The sequence below is a fragment of the Ochotona curzoniae genome, unplaced genomic scaffold (genome assembly GCF_017591425.1).
Source record: "Ochotona curzoniae isolate NIBS_2020 unplaced genomic scaffold, NIBS_Ocur_1.0 contig_1014, whole genome shotgun sequence".
Lineage (NCBI taxonomy): Eukaryota > Metazoa > Chordata > Mammalia > Lagomorpha > Ochotonidae > Ochotona > Ochotona curzoniae.
This window is the reverse complement of record NW_024464920.1, coordinates 1,579,519-1,598,209: the sequence shown is the minus strand read 5'-3', so window position 1 is coordinate 1,598,209 and position 18,691 is coordinate 1,579,519. Positions and strand designations below refer to the sequence as shown.

Genomic DNA, 18,691 nt, shown 5'->3' with positions numbered 1-18,691 from the left:
CCCACCGTCCCAGTTCTAATGAGCATTCCCCAAGTAACCTCAATGGCTGGTGCTGCGCCAATCCAAAATCAGGAGCCAGGAGCCTCTTCCAGGTCTCCCATACAGGCGCAGGATCCCAAGGCTTTGGGCATTCTGGCTGCTCCTCTTCTCGTCCAGTTCCCTGCTATGTCGTAAGAAAGCAGTAGAAACTGGTCTACAGTCTTGGGACCCTGAATCCATGTGGGAGATCTGGAAGAAGTCCTGGCTTCTGGTTTCGGATAGGCTCAGCTACAACTGTTGCGGGCTCTTGGGGAGTAAATCAGTAGATGGAAGATCTTTGTCTCTCCTTCTCTATAAATCTGCCTTTCCAATAAAAATTATCTTTTTAAGATTTATTTATTTTTATTGCAAAGTCAGATATATAGAGAAAGGAGGAGAGACAGGAAGATTTCCGTCCATTGATTCACTCCCCAAGTGACTGCAATGGCTGGAGCTGTGCCAATCCGAAGCCAGGAGCCAGGAGCTCTTCCAGATCTCCCATACAGTTGCAGGGTCCCAAGGCTCTGGGTCGTCCTCGACTGCTTTCGCAGACCACAGGCAGGGAACTGGGTAGAAGCAGGGCCGCTGGAATTAGAACTGACACCCGTATGGACTTTAGCCGCTAGACCATTACACTGGGCCCTTAATTTATATATATATATGTATATATATATATATATTCTCAGGGTTCCAACAGGTACTGCTGACTGGATGCAGTAGCTTTATGTTTTTCACTGAACTCTTTAAATGGGCAGGATGTGAACTAATGACAACTGTAGGAATGTCCAGATGATGACAGTTTTTATTTTGGCATCACCCGGTGGGGTACAGACCTGTCCCTGTGGCATGAAAGAGGATTTCTACCAGTCGTCCCAGGGATTACCCAAGCAGAAATACCCATTGCTGTGAAAATGAGAACTGCTTTTCAGTGACAGTGAAGTGTGACATGTCATTACACCAAGTCGCAGGTGTACAGATGTGCAGCTGTTGACGTCTGCCAGCCAGAGGAGCCCTCTGAGCGCCTGGGGTTAGGGAGAGGCCTGGCTCACAGGGAGGGAAGGAGAACCACAAAGGCTGTTCTCTGGTTTTGGATCTTGATGCGGTTAGGAGGATGGGGAGAGAGGGAGAGATGAAGAAGTGCTTTGATCTCTGAGGGGACAGTGGTCAGTAGCAGTCTCCTGAATGCTGAGTAACCCTGGATCCAACCTGAGCCAGGAAGAGCAGGACTGGGCACCAGTAGTCGGGTCGGTGGTCAGTTAGCAGCTGCCACGCACAGAGCCTTAGTGAATACAAAAGCCGCCTGTCATCCGTGTCACAGGCAGGTTCAACGTAGACCGAGGATGAAGGTATCAGTGTCACACACAATCACATACCAGCCGTGTCAACTGAGATGTCTAATAGCATTGACCTTTGAGTGGGAGTTTGTTTTTACCTCCCGTGTAAAAGAGAATTGAGTTACTGATGTGACAGACTTTGTACTCGCAATAAATGTTTCCTTACAGCTCAGTATCTTCACTGATAAGAGTTAAAAAAATTTTCACAGAGAAAGATAAGTTTCTTATTCTCAGTTCTTTCTTTAGAGATAACAAGTCTAACTTCAAGTGCAGACCAAGAAATAGGTCAAGATAGGTCACCCTGTACCTCACAGGCAGAGTTCCATCCTGGGAGTGTCTAAGCTACTAAGAGGCCTAAAACTGGTTGATATTTTTGTTAAAGAACCAGGCCCTCAGAGTTTCTTAAAGTTGTATCTGTTTGCTTGAAAGACAGCATTGGCAGCAATACAGAACTGTTGAACTATCAAAAGACCACTTCAGCAGTGCCCTCGGAGCATGCCCCACACGAGACGGGGAGGATGGCTAGGTGTGGCTTCTCCCTTTATCTCCCCCCTGCCCTTGCCCCAGACACAGAAAAAAAAATGTGTAAACAAGGGTCTTGCCCACTTTCCTGTAGCCCTTGACCCTTTGTGCCCTAATCAACTATGTAGAAGATTGTCAAAAAAAAATAATATATTTTTTTAAAAAAGCAGCACAAGAGAGAAATCTTCCATCCATAGATTCATTTCCCATATGCCTGCAACAGCCAGGGCTGAGCCAGGCCGTCCTGGTAGCTTGTCAGACTAGCCCTCCACCAGCAGCACAGGCATCCCATGTGGAGGATGGCTCAAGCCCGCAGCCCCTGACCCTGAAGGGGAGGCCTGGAGCACGAACCGCAGGGCAATAGTAACTCAGACCTCACGTGATTGTCCCTCCTCCTGCTTCATGCCCCGGAGGACTGACATGCTCTGTCCGGGAAGCTTACCTGAAATGCAGCTTTCCCTCCTTGCCAAGGGATGGGCTGTGCTAGCTACCCGGTCAGTTTCTCATTTTTAAAGATCCAAAAGTTGTAACTTATAGTTGATAACAGAATTTTACTGTTTTAAAAATCTTGGGGACGGATGCAGTGGCTCAACAGGCTAATCCTGCACCTATGGGTGCTGGCGTCATCTAAGTCCCAGCTGCTCCACTTCCTATCCAGCTCTCTAATTATACCCTGGGAAGGCAGCAGAGGATGGCCCAAGTGCCTGCGACCCTGCATCCCTGTGGGAGACTCAGAAGAAGCTCCAGGCTCCCGGTTTCAGATCAGCTCAGCTCTAACCATTTCAGACATTTGGGGAATGAACCAGCAGGTGGAAGATCTTTCTCTCTGTCTCTCCTCTCTGCATCTGCTTTTTCCAATCAAAATAAAGTTTTTTTTTTTAAATAATTTTGTATAACTCCTTCTAGATGATGAAACTAAGATCCAAGAGATTAAGTGACTTAACCAAGTTTTATGACTTACTGATTAGTGATAGATCTAGGAATAGAACTGAGTGTAAATAGGTCACTTCCTCCTGCTCTTCCTGACTTTTTGGTTTATCTCCTCAGAACTGAAGTTCTAAATATTCCTCTACTGTTTTCTTCAATTAGGCAGAAAGGTTCTGTGAGTTAGGAAGAAGTCGATCTCAAGGCTACTTTCTCCTTCTATTAAGATCTCTTTAGTCCTTTGATATAAGGAAAAACTTCCACCTTTTAGGTACCACTCTATTTTTAGGTCATATGTATATAGTATATAAATATTATATAATTATTATATATATTACATATGTATTGCCAGCACGTGCAAAGACTTTAGGTGCTAGGCTACTGCATTGGGCCCAATAAAAATCTTTTTTTTTTTTTAATTGTTTTAAAATTGCGGGTCTGGAATATGGCTCGAATTTCAGTTTGTTTTGTTTTCTTTTCCTCTGAGGTGAAAGTGAATATTGAGCCATTCCATGTGCTGCCGGCAGGAAGCAGAGAACAGATCCTGAGAGCAGATCCTGCCCCTGCAGCAGCAGGCTGGGCAGTGGGGCAGTGTCCCGAGCTTCTGCTGTGGGCTTCGTTTGGAGACTTATTTATTTTGAAAGCATTACAGAAAAGAGAGGGAGCGTGAGCTATTCCATCCACTGGTTCACTCCCCTGCTGGCTGCATGAGTCAGGACTGGGTCATGCCAAAGCCGGGAGCCAGGGGCTTCTCCCACATCTCCCAGATGCGTCACAGGGGCCCAGATATTGGGGTTAAATATTTGATCTGCTTTTCCCAGACCATTAATAGGGAGCTGGATTGGAAGTGAAGCAGCCAGGACACAAATTGGTCCCCATGTGGGATGCTAGCATTAGACACCAGCCCCGGCGTTCTGTGTTTTTCTGTTTGTTTGTTTGTTTAAGATTTATTTCTTTTTAGTAGAAAGGCAGTTACCAAGAGAAAGACCTGCCATCGCTGGTTCTCTCCCCAGATGGCTGCAACAGCCAGAACTGAACCAGTCCCCAGCCAGGAGCCAGGAGCTTTTCCAGGCCTCAGGCAGGCAGCTGGATCAGAAGTGGTGCAGCCAGGCCATGAACTGGTTCCCACGTGGGGTGCTGGTGCTTGGGGACATAGAATTGCACTTAACCGACACGCCAGCCCCCAACATCATTGCTGAAGGCTTTTTTGTTTGTTTTTTGACAAGTCTATGTTACCGGTCACAATTAAGTTCAATTCATAATTCTCTCCAGTCCAGCTCCCTGCAGATGGTGGGAAAGCAGCAGACATGGCCCCAGTGCACCCTTGCTACTCCTATGAGAGGCTGAAAAGAAACTCCTGTCTTGGGGCCCGGTGCAATACCCTAGTGGCTAAATTCCTCACTTTGCACACACCGGGATCCCATATGGGCACTGGTTCTAATCCCAGCGGCCCTGCTTCCCTTCCAGCTCCCTGCTTGTGGCCTGGGAAAGCAGTGGAGGACGGCCCAAAGATTTGGGACCCTGCACCCGCATGGGAAACCCAGAAGAGCTCCTGGCTCCTGGCTTCGGCTCAGCTCAGTTCAGCTCCAGCCATTGCGCTCACTTGGAGAGTGAAACAGCAGACGGAAGATCTTCCTCTCTGTCTCTCCTCTCTGTATATCTGACTTTGCAATAAAAATAAATAAATCTTACAAAACAGAAAGAAAAACTCCTGCCTCCTGGCTTTAGCCTGCTCCAGCCCCAGCTGTTCCAGCTCTTTAGGCATTGAACCAGCAGATGGAAGATATCTCTCGGTAGCTCTGCCTTGCGATAACTCAGTCTTTAAATAGAGCTTCCAGAAAGTGCAGTAATGCTGTTGGTGTGGACCATATGATGAGTAGCAAGGATATTGATATTATCTTCAAGTTATAGATGAAGAAACTGGGACAGCTTGACTTGACAAAATGATATAATCAGGAAATGGCAGGACGGTAATTTGATCTCTTTTTTTTTTTTTTTTACTTCAAAGCTCAACAAGTGATAAGTCAGCAAAAAAGCTCTGTTTCAACTTTTTGTGTGTGTGTGTGTGTGATTTTTTTTGAGAAGCAGAAAAAGAGATCTCTCACCTGCTAGTCCACCCTTTCTATCTCTTCAGCGGGCTTAAGCGGGGAGCTGGGAAAGCATGCCAGGGTGTGGGAACTCGCTGCTGCCCCCCAGGAGCTGGGGGCAGCCAGGAGCCAGAGCCCAGCAAGTCCAGAGCGAGGCGCGGTCACCACTGCCTGCTCGGGCGGGGGGGGGGGGTGAAATGGCCACCTGCCAGGAGCTCATGAACCGGTCAGTTCCCCAGTGTGTTGATCGCGGCATCCCGGATGAAATCAGAGATTTGCAGCGTTCGCCCTGTTGCTGTCCTCCTCAGGACTGGCCTTCTGCTGCAGCACGTGTCGAACTGCCCTTTGGTTTTCTCTGTTGCAGGTTCATTGCCAAACCCTGTGCACTCCATGTTGGCATCGAGGACAGAGGGCCTGCTCTGGTCCCATCCAATGCCATCCTTGAGAAGGTGTTTGTATCCATTACCAAGGTAAGTGGGCAGAGAAACAGGCGAATTGCTGAGGGGGGTTGCCCCGCCGGGCAGGGAGAGGACAGACAGAATGGGGTGGTCTTTAACGTGGGGGTCGTCTCCGCAGCCTGAAAGGCCCGCCCTACATAGTCAAGTTCATGCCTTGAGTTTCAGGCCCAGCAGTCATCTCCACCTCTTTGCCCAAATCACATCATGTTTGTTTTTCTTTGCTCCAGCTTCTGCTGTTACTTAGTTGCATATCAGAATGGGCGTGGTATGGGTGATATTTAGAGTTTGGGTTTTATTGCCTTTTTTTTTTATCCGCTTGGACTTGAGGGTGAAGACCCACGAGGAGGATGTGTCTGTGAGTAGTAAAGGCCCATGACCTACAAGATAGGGCTTCTTGCTAGCAATGACTGTGGGATGAAACCTGGAATGATAACCATCAGTTGAGCCAGTGTCGTTCTCACGCTGCTGCCAACTAGCGAGTCAGAGGGATGAAAGGAGGAGGAGCTGGAGGAGAATTGAGTGGTCCACCTCTGGTCCTATGTCCACAGTATCCTGACGAGCAAAGGCTGGAGGGCCTATCCAAGCAACTGGACTGGGATGTCCGAAAAATCCAGTGCTGGTTTCGCCACCGGAGGAACCAGGACAAGCCCCCAACGCTCACTAAGTTCTGTGAAAGCATGTAGGTGTGCAGAGGGAGATGGGGGGCGGGGAGATGGTGGGACACGGCTGGGGTTCTCTTCCTGGCAGTCATTCCCACGGGGTGCTCGGCTGAGGATGGGAAGGCCTGACTCAGCTGTTACAGGGCAAGGAGGAGAAAATCAGAAAGCTTATCTTCAGTCCCGCACAGCCAGATGTGGCTCCATTTTTTTCTCCCATTACCCAAATGGCTTCAGAGTGACTTCTGTAACTTTGCACATCTTGATGGGGACAATAGCAGCTTACTCTAGATGACATTTTCGTGAGAAACATCTCTTCCCAGCAAATGCTATACTTCATTTCACTGGGTTTCTTGGAAGTGAAATATAGTATCAGTCATTGCCATGCTCCCCCTGTCGTCAGGTGTCTGATAGGGAAGAAAAGAATTGACGCCAGCATGTCCTTGCGGAAGTCTGCTTGACACAGGCTGGAGGTGACAATGTCTGCCACTATTCAGGGAAACTCAGCTGCCTCATGAGTAGCTGTCTCCTCACTCCCTCCAGGACTCTCTTCTGAATGGACACTCGTCTAACCTGTGCTTTTTGCCCACCCAGGTGGCGATTCACTTTTTATTTATGTATATTCTGCTACGGGATTAGATTTCTCTGGTCGGTGAGTCTGAACTTCTCTTGTCTTCCGATTGGGTGCTAACCAAGCATGGATCTCCAGATAGGGGAGCAAAGTTCTTTACTCTTTGTTTTTCCCTAAGTGCTCTTCCTCTGTGGTGCCGGCACGTTGCCAGATTGTCTTCTGTCCAGGACCTGACTTCAGTAACCTCTTGACCCCGCCTGTCATGCTCATAGTAATAGAAGCAACTAAATTGGAACAGTACTTAATGATTCGCAAGTACTTACCACAAATCCTGAACTGGGATCAATTTCACCTGCCAAATGGATGAAACGATGTTATTCTCACTTTCCACTTGTTCAGAGTCCAAGAATTGCAGGCCGTTGTGATTCCTGATTGCGTGTTTTCCCGTGTGCCACATGATTTCTCTCTAGATGATGTGATTATACTTTGAAAATAAAGGGAGTCAGACACCAGGCAGAACTGGGGTTTTAAAACGACTCCCTCCGTACGTTGCTAAATCCAAAAGAAAATCATCGCCAAGGATGTGAACGGTGCAGAGTGACATGACCATGAGCGACCAGTCTGACCTTACTAACATTCTGGTCAGTCCTTGGAACACTATACCAAGAGCTATGAATACGTCTAATTTTGAAGCACACACAGACATCCAAAATAGACCATGTTCTGGACCATAAGCTGCAGACTAGTGATGCCTTACAAAATATATTCTCTCATACTTACCTGGCTGGGAGATGCCATGACCACGAAGGGGGTTCTCCCGGGGCGAGGCTTATCCACTGCACTCCGCGCGTGCTGACCCTGCGACCTCCCCAAATGCGGGAAACACGACTGCATAATGTGTGGTAGTGGGGGCTGCGTTGCTTACTAAATATAGATGTATATTCTCTGAACATAATGAGATCATTATAGAAATAAATAATCATAAGGTAATAGAGAACATATTTACAAGTTAACTCTCTTAATTGTAAGGGAAATTAGAAAATATCTTTAATTATATGCTGAAAATATACTAAACCAGTGTGATACTGCTACAGCAAACTGAAAATTTTATATCATAAAAGAAGGGCTTGAGTCAGTAATCTAGGTTTCTACTTCCTAACCTAGACAAAGAATAAAGTAAACCCAAAGAAAGTTACAGAAAGAAAATGTAGAAATTCATGAGCTACACATGAAACAGTTGGTAAAATAAAGCCAGAAATCAGGTTTCTGAAAAGTTTGATTAAAATTGGTAATAGCCTATTGTTGCAGTCATCTGGAGAGTAAACTAATAAATGAAAGATCTTTCTTTCTCAGTCTGCCTTTCAACCAAATAAACAAAGGTTTTTTTTGTTTGTTTGTTTGTTTGTTTTTAAAGAAGAAGAAGATCATAATAGGACCCAGCACAATAGCTTACAGGTGAAAGTCCTCAGCTAATGTGTGCCAAGATCCCATATGGACACCACTTCTACACTGGATCTTAGCCAAAAGCCCAAGAAGTGATGGACGTGGGTTCTAATCCTGGCAGCTCCACTTCCCATCCAGCTCCCTGCTTGTGGCCTGGGAAAGCAGTCGAGGACAGCCTAAAGGCTTGGGACCCTGCACCTGTGTGGGAGACCCGGAAAAGCTCCAGGCTTCTGGCTTCAGATTGGCTCAGCTCCAGCCGTTGCGCTCACTTAGGGAGTGAATCATTGGATGGACAATGTTCCTCTCTGTCTCTCCTCCTCTCTGTATATCAGACTTTGCAATAAAAAATCAATAATTTTTTTTTTCTAAGAAGTGGCAGGGCCCAGGTGCTTGGCCCATGCTCTCAGGCGTGATATCTGGGGCTGGATCGCAAGCAGCAGCCCAACTTGCTGTGCCCCAACACCTGCCCCTGCTGTGCTCCTTTACGATTGATTTGTTTGTTTCAAAGGCGGCGTAACACACAAGAGGAAGAGACCAGAAAGGGATTTTTTTCATTCCCTGGTTCAGCCAGGTCTGGCCCAGACCCAAGCCAGAAGCCTGGAACTCTTTCTACACGTATCGAGTGGCCAGTATCTGTTGCTTTCCCAGGCACATTACAAGGAAGTGGATGAGAAGCAGAGTAGCCAGTTTGCAAACCAGCACTCCAGTATGGGATGCAGATATTACAAACAGTGGCTTACCGTGCTGTACAGCAATGCCAGCCCTGTATTATTGAATGGTCTCACTGTCTTCCTGCTTCCCAGATTTTTATATCCCAGGTAGTAATAGGTAGTAATAGTCTTCTATTTATAATAACATTTCCTTGGGGCCAGCACTGTGGCAGAGTAAGCTAACCCTCACCTGTGGTATTGGCATCCCATATGGGTGCCAGTTCAGATCCAGTGTAACTCCCCACTTATGGCCTGGGAGGCCCTGCATCTCTCTGAGGGGCCTGGAAGAAACTCAAGGCTTCTGGCTTCAGACCAACCCAGCTCAGGCCATGTGGCCATTTGTCTGTCCTCTCTCTGTAACTGTCTTTCAAATCAAAATAATTTAATCTTTAAACACACACTCACACTTGTAGAAGAAAAATCTAACCATTTTTTTGATCCTTTAGAGATTCTCAGATCTGTCAAGGCAATTCTTTCTTCTGTCTCTGTTGCCGCTGGCATGGAGAGAAAGCATACAAGGCACACAGGATGTACAGAGCATAGAGGGCACACAGGGTGTACAGGGCATAGGGGGCACACAGGGTGTGCAGGGCATAGGGAGCACACAGGGTGTACAGAGTGTAGGGGGGCACACAGGTTGTGCAGAGCATAGGGGGCACACGGTGTACAGGGTGTACAGGGCGTAGAGGGCACACAGGGTGTACAGGGCATAGGGGGCACACAGGGTGTACAGGGCATAGAGGGCACACACGGTGCATAGGAAGTCAGGACATGCAAGTGGTCTTGAAGCAGGGCAGATGGGAATCCTGAGACTAACCAGCATTATCTGTTCTCTTTAGTCACCTTGGTTCTGGGACACCCGGCAGTGCTGGCATAGCTATCCATATCAGGTAAAATCTGAGCTGTGGAGTTCATGGAAACTACATGTTTAAAAATCCAATGCATGGATTTCAAAAGTTTTTGCACCAAAATTATTTTATTTCCCTGCATATGTGTACAGAGTGGGGTGGGTAGAATGTTTTGCCAGCCAAGGACAGATGGCATTCCCCCAGGTATGTCCAGGGTACCATAGCAGTGAAATCCAGGGAGCTTTTTGTTGCAAGTTCCCCATTAGGGCTGGGAACAAAAGTAGTTCCCCTGCATGTAATGAGGTACTTTCTGGCAGGGTGTCCTGTTTATATATCAGTGCCAATTTAGCCTTCTCTTAAGTGCATCTCGGTTCTAACCTGTTCCAGACAAATGTGAAAGAACTGTCGAGCAATGGGGAAGCAAGGCCTGAGTGTATTTAATTGTTTGAAAAGCACTAACTAGATGTATTGATGGATTGTGCTCTAATGTGAAATAACCGTAACTCATCTGCTAGAGATGAATCCTAAGAGGGTGTGTGGGAGCAGAGGAAAGATACTGACAATCTTCACACTTTCCAAAATCCCTGAGCTCTTGGGAAGTGCTGGGGAGGAGAGATATCTGACCGGGGAGGTGCTGGTCCTGCAAGGTGGAGGAAGTGTTGTTGATGGAAGGTGCCTTCAGCTGTAACTACTGTTTTCTCTCTTCCAGCCTCTTTCAAATGGACTTTACTACTATTATGTCATGGAACTGGCCTTCTATTGGTCTCTTATGTTCTCTCAGTTTATAGACATTAAAAGAAAGGTAAGGACCTGAATTCCCTCAGCGCCTCAACTTTCTGCATCCTCCTCTCTAGCAGCCATTGCGACAGGTGTCCTCGCTGACGAGCCCACCGGGAGGGAGATAGGTGTGGGAGGGGAGGACTGTTGGGATTGGACAGTGTCCCCAGCAAGGAAGCTCACTCAATGATCAAGTCTGTGTCACAGTGAAGGCTGCCCAGGGTGAGGGCGTTAGCCGGCAGAGAGGTATGCTGCTTGTGCTGCGAGCTCCTCAAGGCTCTGCCGTGTCCAGAGCTCAGAAAATGAGCTAAGACTTGGATATCAAGGCCTGATTCTAAAAAAAAGTCCTGATTCTTCAAAAGTTGCATCTGGTGTTTGTGTGACACTGGGTGACAGACACATGTGTCTTTTTCACCATCCTTTTCATTTATTTCACTTACTCAAAGAATGTCAGCTGGAAGGGATCTTACAATTTGTTTCAGAAACAAAGAAGTGAATTGACTTGCCCATGCAATTAGTTATAAGTAATTTTTAAAATGTAGTTACTTCTTTGAAATGCAAAGTTACAGAGCTGTAGGAGGGAGGGAGGGAGACAGATCCGTCCATGGTTGATCTACTGGCTCACTCCCTGAATGGCTATGCCAGCCAGGGATATGCCAGCCTGGAGCTGAGGGCACCCAGGTCTCCCTTCTGCTGCTTTCCCAGACGTGTTACCAGGAAGCTGGGTCAGAAGTGGGCCCACCAGGACTCAAACCAGCGCTCATATGAGACGCCATTCTCACAGGCAGTGGCTTAACGTTTGCACTGCAAATGTCGGCACCTCAAAATGATTTGAATTTTCTGTAACTAGACATAAAGGGCAGAATCTCTACTTTTTCCTTTTTTTTAAATTTTTAATTTTTGAATTTTATGGTACAGTTCTGTAGAGTCTGGAACTCCCCCTCCACTCACCGCCACGTGCTGACACTAACAGTCCACACCTGAGGCAGCTGCAGACACTAACCCTGACCTGTCACTAGCTCCCGATGACCTCGGGGGGGACTGTTAGCATTAAAGAAATTGGATAAGGGGTTCTGACACCTCTCATTGTCGAAGTCAGGGAACACACATCTTGTTATTAAGATTTTGTTTTACTACATGTCATATAAAAAAGTTTGAAATGCATGTATAAATTTTAAAACGTAGCAGACTGTATACTTGTAAGATCATCAGTAAAGATCTAGAACATTATTAATACCGTGATATATACATGGAGAGCACAGACTTGTCACCTACTTTCTCTCACCTTCTGCCCCTCACAAGGCTCAGAAGTATTCAACAGATATCTCTGATAACTCGAGTATCTATAGGTTTTTCCAGATCTGACCTTAGCATTTGAACCCAAAACATACTTGGAGCCTTAAATCTAAAAGCAGAGGGTCCGGCGCAGTAGCTTAGCTGCTTAAGTCCTCATCTTGCATGCACTGGGATCTCACATGGGCACCAGCTCTTTTTTTTTTTTGACAATCTTTACATAGTTAATTAGGTCATAAAGGGTCAAGGACTACAGGAAAGTGGGTGAGACCATTGTTTCTACACTTTTTTTTCTGTATCCGGGGCAAACGGGGAGATAAAGGGAAGAAGCCCCACCCAGTCTCCCACCCATCCCAGGTCCCGGATGTGGAGCATGCTCCGAGGGCACTGCTCAGGTGGTTTCGATAGTTCAGTAGTTAGGAATTGCTGCCAGTCTTGCCATTCCAAGCACAATGAAATCTCTCCAGAATCCACTGACTGACACAGTCCACCTTAGAGTCTCTGTTTGCCCAGTTTTTCACTGCCAACATTTGGCTGGGGTAGTTGGCTGATTTGTTCTGTCCTCTGTTGTGGTGCCAGGTGTCCTCTGCAGGTTCTGATGGACTGCCATATCCTCCATGTGCACCTGGATATGCTGTCCACTGCTCTGTCTGAGCTCTGAGGAGGCTTGGCTCTGGCACTCGCATTCCTTGGCAGACCAAGGAACCTGCACTTCTCTTCATGGTTAGGGTTTTGAGTCCAGCAGTTCGATTTGGGAGATCCCCAAAGAAACTTTGTCTGAGGTGTTCCCAGACCAGGTTCTTGTGTGTACTTGCAAGCACAGGGCCCAGCACAGTCCATTGCCCCAATCAGCTGGTGGTTGCAATTGCTGGGTTGGTTCTGCTTCCAGCCCTGTCTTCCACTGGAACCAATGGGTGTTGCAGTCCAGCCTGGTTCTGCCCAGCACACACTCAGTCCTCGCATAAACCAGCTGGAGCTGTAGTCTAGTCAGAGTGACCACAATAACCCCCACCAGGCCTGCCCTCTGCCCTGGTTCCTGCGTTTGCCCATATGTACCACAGACTTGGCCAGTCTGTCCCACATCCCATTCAACTCTCATACCTGTCAATGGGCATTGAAGCCTAGTTCAACCCAACGAGCCTGACTATCCAACCCACACACATGCTGGTGGTTGCCGTTCTATCCAGCCACCCCTGCCCCCAACTTGACAGATTAGCCACTGGTGCCAGCATCTGCTATCTGATGCTGTGGCAAAGCCCAACCAACCCTCACCCATTCTGCTTTATGTTTGTAGCAGTAGGGACAGTCAACCAAGCCTGGCTCTTCCCTGATCTGGCTCACATGAGGCCCACAAAGTATTGTAGCCCTGCCTGATCTGGTCTGCCCCCATCCCAACTCATGCTTTCCAGTAGGCGAGGTGTTCCAACAAGGGGGCCCTCCACATTCCCCCTACCGGTTTTACTCCATCTCTCCCTGGTTCCTACTAGCTGGGTGCTGCGGCCCAGTCTGGATTGGCCCACCTCACTTCAGCATTTGCTAGTGGGTGCTGTAGCCTAGCCTAGCCTGGCCCGGTCCACCCCCAATTCCAGCTGGTGGGGCACCAATTCTAATCCTAGTGGCCCTGCTTCCCATCCAGCTCCCTGCCTGTGGCCTGGGAAAGCAGTCAAGGTCAGTCCAAGGCCTTGGGACCCTGTACCCACGTGGGAGACCTGGAGGAAGCTCCAGGCTCCTGGTTTCAGATCATTTCAGCTCTGGCTGTTGCAGCCACTTGGGGAGTGAATCAACAGATGGAAGGTCTTCCTCTCTGTCTCTCCTTCTGTCTGTACACCTGCCTTTAAGATTGAAAAAAATAAATCTTTCAAAAAAAATCTGAAAGCAGGAAGTGCTTTGCAATAAGATGGAGCGTTTAACTAAAAAGCATTTATCTGGAACTTTGTGGAAAAGTTTAGCATTGCTCCTTTACAGACATTTCCTTTCTCTTGGATCCCTTCAGTTTAAATGTCTTCCATTAGAGCCAGAAAGCTTTAGAATCTCAGGGACGTGTAAGCTTTGTGTGTCCCAGCACCGCCTGGGAGATTTCTCCCAGGTGTCAGCTCAGCATGCGTGCTCGACAGATTCCGCAGTGATCAAAGAAAATGGCTCTGCTGTATGCTTCAGGTGTAGTAGCACAGACTGGGTCAGTCACTGGAGGGATGCTGGCTTAAATGCCAGGCGGCTCCTTCAGGGAGAACGTAATCAAAGTGGACCCTGTGAGGGGTAGTGGTCAGACCCTCAGAGTAATGCAAGAAGCTGGCCTAGCTGGCATTGCCACAGCTTTGCCCTTAGCTCATGCAGTGCCTTTCCTTCTTAGGACTTCCTGCTTATGTTTGTGCATCATTTGGCGACTATTGGGCTTATCACCTTCTCCTACATCAACAACATGGTCCGGGTGGGAACCCTGGTCATGTGTCTGCATGATGCCTCAGACTTCTTGCTGGAGGTAAGACTCCAACTTTGTATCCGCTTCTTCCCTTGTGAGAACTGACCCTCGTCCCAACTCAGTCCTCTTCCTTTTCACAGGCAGCTAAGCTAGCAAATTATGCCAAGTATCAGCGACTGTGTGACACCCTCTTCGTGATCTTCGGTGCTGTTTTTGTGGTCACTCGTCTAGCAATCTATCCAGTCTGGTAGGTGGCATGCCTTTGGAGCTGTGTTAGGTATGTGGTGAACAGGAAACGGGGAGCCCTATTGTCCTACTGCTTCCTTGGCCTAAGTCAGCCCTTTGTAGAACTCGCCCAGGACCTCCGCCGCCTTCCACGAGGCTCCCAGCTCAGGAGAGCAGTTCATTGGCTTTTGGCTTTCCTGACTCCTTTCTGAGGGACAGTGCTCCTTTTCTGAGTCCTCCCTTTGCCTTTTGCACTGATTACAAAATACTTAGGCTCTTTTCGCTCATGATGTTCTTGCTGTATACCCATTTTTTCACCCTGACCAACACATACACGGATGATGATGAAGATAATGATGATGATGAAAGCAAATTGACAGAGATCTTCCATCTGTTGGCTTTGTCCCCAAATGGCCCTGACAGTCAGGGCTGGGCCAGGCCAAAGCCAGGAACCTGGAATTCCATCCTGGTCCCCATGTGGATGGTAGGGATCCAAGGACGTGGGCCATCTTCTGCTGCCTTCCCAGGTACATGAGCTTGGAATTGGATCAGAAGCAGTGTAGCCAGAACTCAAAACTCAAACTCACTGCTCCAAGATGGGCCACAGATGTTGTAAAGAGCGGCTGCCCACTGTGACACACAGTTCTACAGCCAGCAGTTCATGCTGCAGTCAGTGACCCTTTGGGGTGCAGACTCTGCTTAGTCTCAGAGAATCTGCTACTACTGTCTTGCATATACTAGATCTGAAACTGCCTATTGGAAGTGACTGACAGTGTGACTGTCATAAGAGTTGTAGCTCCTGTGCTCTTAAAAATAGAAAACCCCACAGTCTCTCTCCTTTCTTCATGCTTTCTCACTGTGGATAAATAACCCTGAAATCCAACTGATTGAAGGTATGGGAAAGGCGCACACAAGTCCCTTTCTCCCAGGGAGTGCCACCTCGTTCCTGTGTGCCCAGCTTTAACCTTGGAATCTGACACTTGACTTCTCTTCCAGGATTCTGAACACGACCCTCTTTGAGAGCTGGGAGATGATTGGACCCTATCCTTCCTGGTGGCTCTTCAATGGCCTGCTCCTGGTCCTACAGGTTCTGCATATCGTCTGGTCCTACCTAATTGCACGAATTGCTTTCAAAGCCTTTATCCGAGGAAAGGTGAGAAGGCAGGATGGTTTCTTTGGGCTGTGTGGGGAGATGTGCGTTAGCCAACAGGCTGTCTTGCTGTCTGGCCTTGTGATTCCCACGTGGACAGGCAAGCCTAGCATAAAGCCCAGGGCTCCAGAGTGCTTACCCTGCAATGTTTGTGAATGTTGCAAGGGGAAGGATCCATCGTCTTCCTGTCCCTTAAGACTGACTGCAGGTGAAGAGCAAGTGGGCTTTGGAGTTGAGAGAAGGCTTCCCCCATTTCCTGCCCCTCAGCTACCATCTTCGAAGGGTTGCACATTCTTTCTCAGCCCAAGCGGCCTTTTCCAAAGGAGATCACAGGCAGAGCACCAAGATAGAAACATCAGACTGCTGGAGTGCTTAGGAGGGGGTGCTGGGAAGGCGGTCAGCTGTGTGCCTGCCTCCCCGCCTCTCTTGTATAAGGCAGGGGTCTTACGTGTTTAATATAAAAGTCTGCAGGCTCAGTGATGCCATTGTTAAATTTCATTAGGAAACTCAGTATTGCGTTTCTCAAGTGGTGGGGACAGATTAGCCCAGCAGTTTGAGCCTTCAGGAATACAGAATCCTGAGTGGGAGGAACAGTGGGTGGAGTGGCCTGGGTATGTGTGCTCTTCTGTGCTGTCATGGTAGGTGGCTCAGTGCACTGATGCACCTTGCTATAGCGACTGCGTGTCTTTCTTTCCTGACCAGGTGGCCTGTCCAGGAAGGATTAGACCCCGACTCTGTACTCTCCACTCTTTTCTCACCTCCTTCCTTTTTTCTATGCCTGCTGGGAGTTGGACAGTCCCATCTCTTGCATGTAAGTGTATCTGTGCTTCTAGTGCTGGGGGAAGCGGTTCTCTTCCTGTTCTCCATTCTGTGCCCCTGTGTTTGTCTCCGAGCTCCTCTCTCCTGAGCTGTGGGGCTGTGACTACAGCCCAGCTCGCCAGGTCCTTTCCCCTCCTATCCAGAGACATTGTGCCCCCTGGTGGAAATGTCCTAATCATCAGGTGACCAAGTTAGTCTGGGATCAGACGTCCACAGCCTGTAATAATAAACTGTTGATTATGGGAATGATCCAGAATAAATGGCCACCTTCTGGGCAACAGCATCTGTAGCTCTGCTCCTCTTCACTCCTTTCTCTCCCTTACTTTTTGGTCCTGATTTTAATTATAGATTTATGATCCACGAGTTCAGAGGTCAGAAGTCTAGTACTAGACTCACAGGGTTTTTCCTCCTCACATTTATGACCCATGAGACTTTAAAGTCATTTTTTCATTTGCAGGACATTTTGTTTTAGAAAACATTATTCTTTCTCAAACTCTTCACCTGAAAATGCAAAACACAAAAGCTCACTGTCAGATGTGCAGGTTTGTGGGTGACAAAGTGGGAATGGCGTCCTCTCCAGCAACCGCCTGCCCTCGGGGCAGCTAAGTGTCAGGTGACCTAGACAGGGAAAGGAGAGAAGATTTGGCTGTGGTGTCATGAAATAATAAGGCCCGAGGCCAGAAGTAATGGAGACTTCTGCTAAAGCTCCCATGGATCAGGTTTGAGGAGAACAAAACCCAGGATAGCCAAGCTGCATAAGTGCAGCGTCCACGGCACACAAGACGGAGGCAACAGGACCGTCATGGGTGGTTCTCTGGTTAACTGTCAGCCGTGACTAAGGGAATGATGGCAGCGCTCAGAGCTCTGAAGGAAAGGTGCTCTGCTACAGGATTAGATAGAATAAAGAGAAAGACGGAACTCAGGCGAAGCTCCAGAACACGAGTGCAGCCAGGTGTCGCCAGGAAGAGGGCCAGACTGGGGACTCTGCTCAGGCGGTGGCTCTGGGAGCCTGACCTTTCTCACTTCCCTGCCTTTGGTTCCGTGCCACGCAGGTGTCCAAGGATGACCGCAGTGATGTGGAGAGCAGCTCAGAAGAGGAAGATGTGGCCACGTGCACAAAGGGCCCCTGTGGCAGCAGCTCCAGCAACGGGGCCAACTGTGTGAACGGTCACATGGGAGGCAGCCACTGGGCCGAAGAGTAAAGTGGCTGGTATGGGTGCTTGAGCACACGTGGACTAGGTAGGCCACCAGCAGCCCACGCTGTTGGGGCCTCCCCACATCTCCACTCCTGTGGGACTGCAAGGCACTGAGGAGAATCAAACAGGCAAATATTTTCACTTTTTTTTTTAAATGTCTGCCATTTTGTATTTAATAGCCTTCAGGTCCTTAAATAATGTTATTTGCTCTGTGTGTGCGCGCGCGTGTGTATGTGTGTGTGTGTGAGAGAGAGAGAGAGAGAGATCGTCTGAGTTGACACAGTTTGGGACTGGGGCCACTAGGCCTCACCTGGTCCTCTGACCACCTCTGAAATTGTGCTGCCGGGACTGTCCTCCCTCGCTGCCCTGGGCTCTTGAGAGCCTCTGGACCGCCAGAATGGAGCCGTCAAGTTCAGCCCCCCGGTTTCTGCACTGTTCTTCTCTTGGAGCTGGAATCTCTTGCATTGATGAAGTTGTGTAGAAACAGAGAGCCATGGGTGGACAGCCAGGACTGCTGCAGCCTCCAGCCACATCCCCTCCCTACCAGCTGATGCTGACAGGGACGGCCACCAGCTCCCTGCTCTTTACTCAACGGTACGCGGGGAGGGTGGAGAGGGGAGCTGAGGGCGCAGGACAGCAGCCGTCAGGGGGCCGCTCTTGGTTGGATGCTGATGTTTACTCGTCCTGATTAAAAGTGCTTCAACCCTCCTCATGTGGCCTATTCAGTAATTTTGCCCCCACAATTTTTTCTGGTCTGATTCAAAAGCACTGAACACCAAATTCTACCTTTGGGGGATGGGGTGAGGAGAGCTACATTTTTTGAAGTGCACTATGCCCATTTTACCACCGTCGTCGTCATTTTTTTTTAAGATTATTTTTTTTTTAAAGATTTATTTTTTTATTTTTATTGGAAAGGCAGATATACAGAGAAGAGAGACAGAGAGGAAGATCTTCCGTCAGATGATTCACTCCCCGAGTGAGCGCAACGGGCCGATACTATGCCGATCCGAAGCCAGGAGCCTCTTCCGGGTCTCCCACGTGGGTATTGGGTCCCAAAGTTTTGGGCCGTCCTCGACTGCTTTCCTGGGCCACAGGCAGGGAGCTGGAAGGGAAGCAGGGCTGCCGGGATAGAACTGGCTCCCACATGGGATCCTGGGCATGCAAGGCGAGGACCTTAACCACTGCGCCACCGTGCCGGGCCCTTAAGATTATTTTTATTGCAAAGTCGGATATACAGAGAG

General features: G+C 48.5%; 1 protein-coding gene and 1 pseudogene across 2 annotated transcripts in view; both read left to right on the top strand.

Annotated features, from left to right (window-relative positions):
* Positions 1 to 18,158, top strand: part of CERS5 (ceramide synthase 5) — a 29,978-nt gene extending 11,820 nt beyond the window's left edge. The window contains exons 2-10 of one of the 2 annotated variants that reach the window (XM_040978967.1): positions 5,250 to 5,355; positions 5,892 to 6,022; positions 6,594 to 6,651; positions 9,563 to 9,613; positions 10,281 to 10,373; positions 13,992 to 14,120; positions 14,201 to 14,307; positions 15,282 to 15,438; positions 17,307 to 18,158. In XM_040978967.1, coding sequence (XP_040834901.1) covers positions 5,250 to 5,355; positions 5,892 to 6,022; positions 6,594 to 6,651; positions 9,563 to 9,613; positions 10,281 to 10,373; positions 13,992 to 14,120; positions 14,201 to 14,307; positions 15,282 to 15,438; positions 17,307 to 17,456 — 982 coding nt within the window. In that variant the 3' untranslated portion in view covers positions 17,457 to 18,158. The other variant, XM_040978960.1, reaches the window with a different exon arrangement.
* Positions 7,343 to 7,496, top strand: LOC121164165 (annotated as a pseudogene).
* Positions 18,159 to 18,691: the final 533 nt, after the last annotated feature.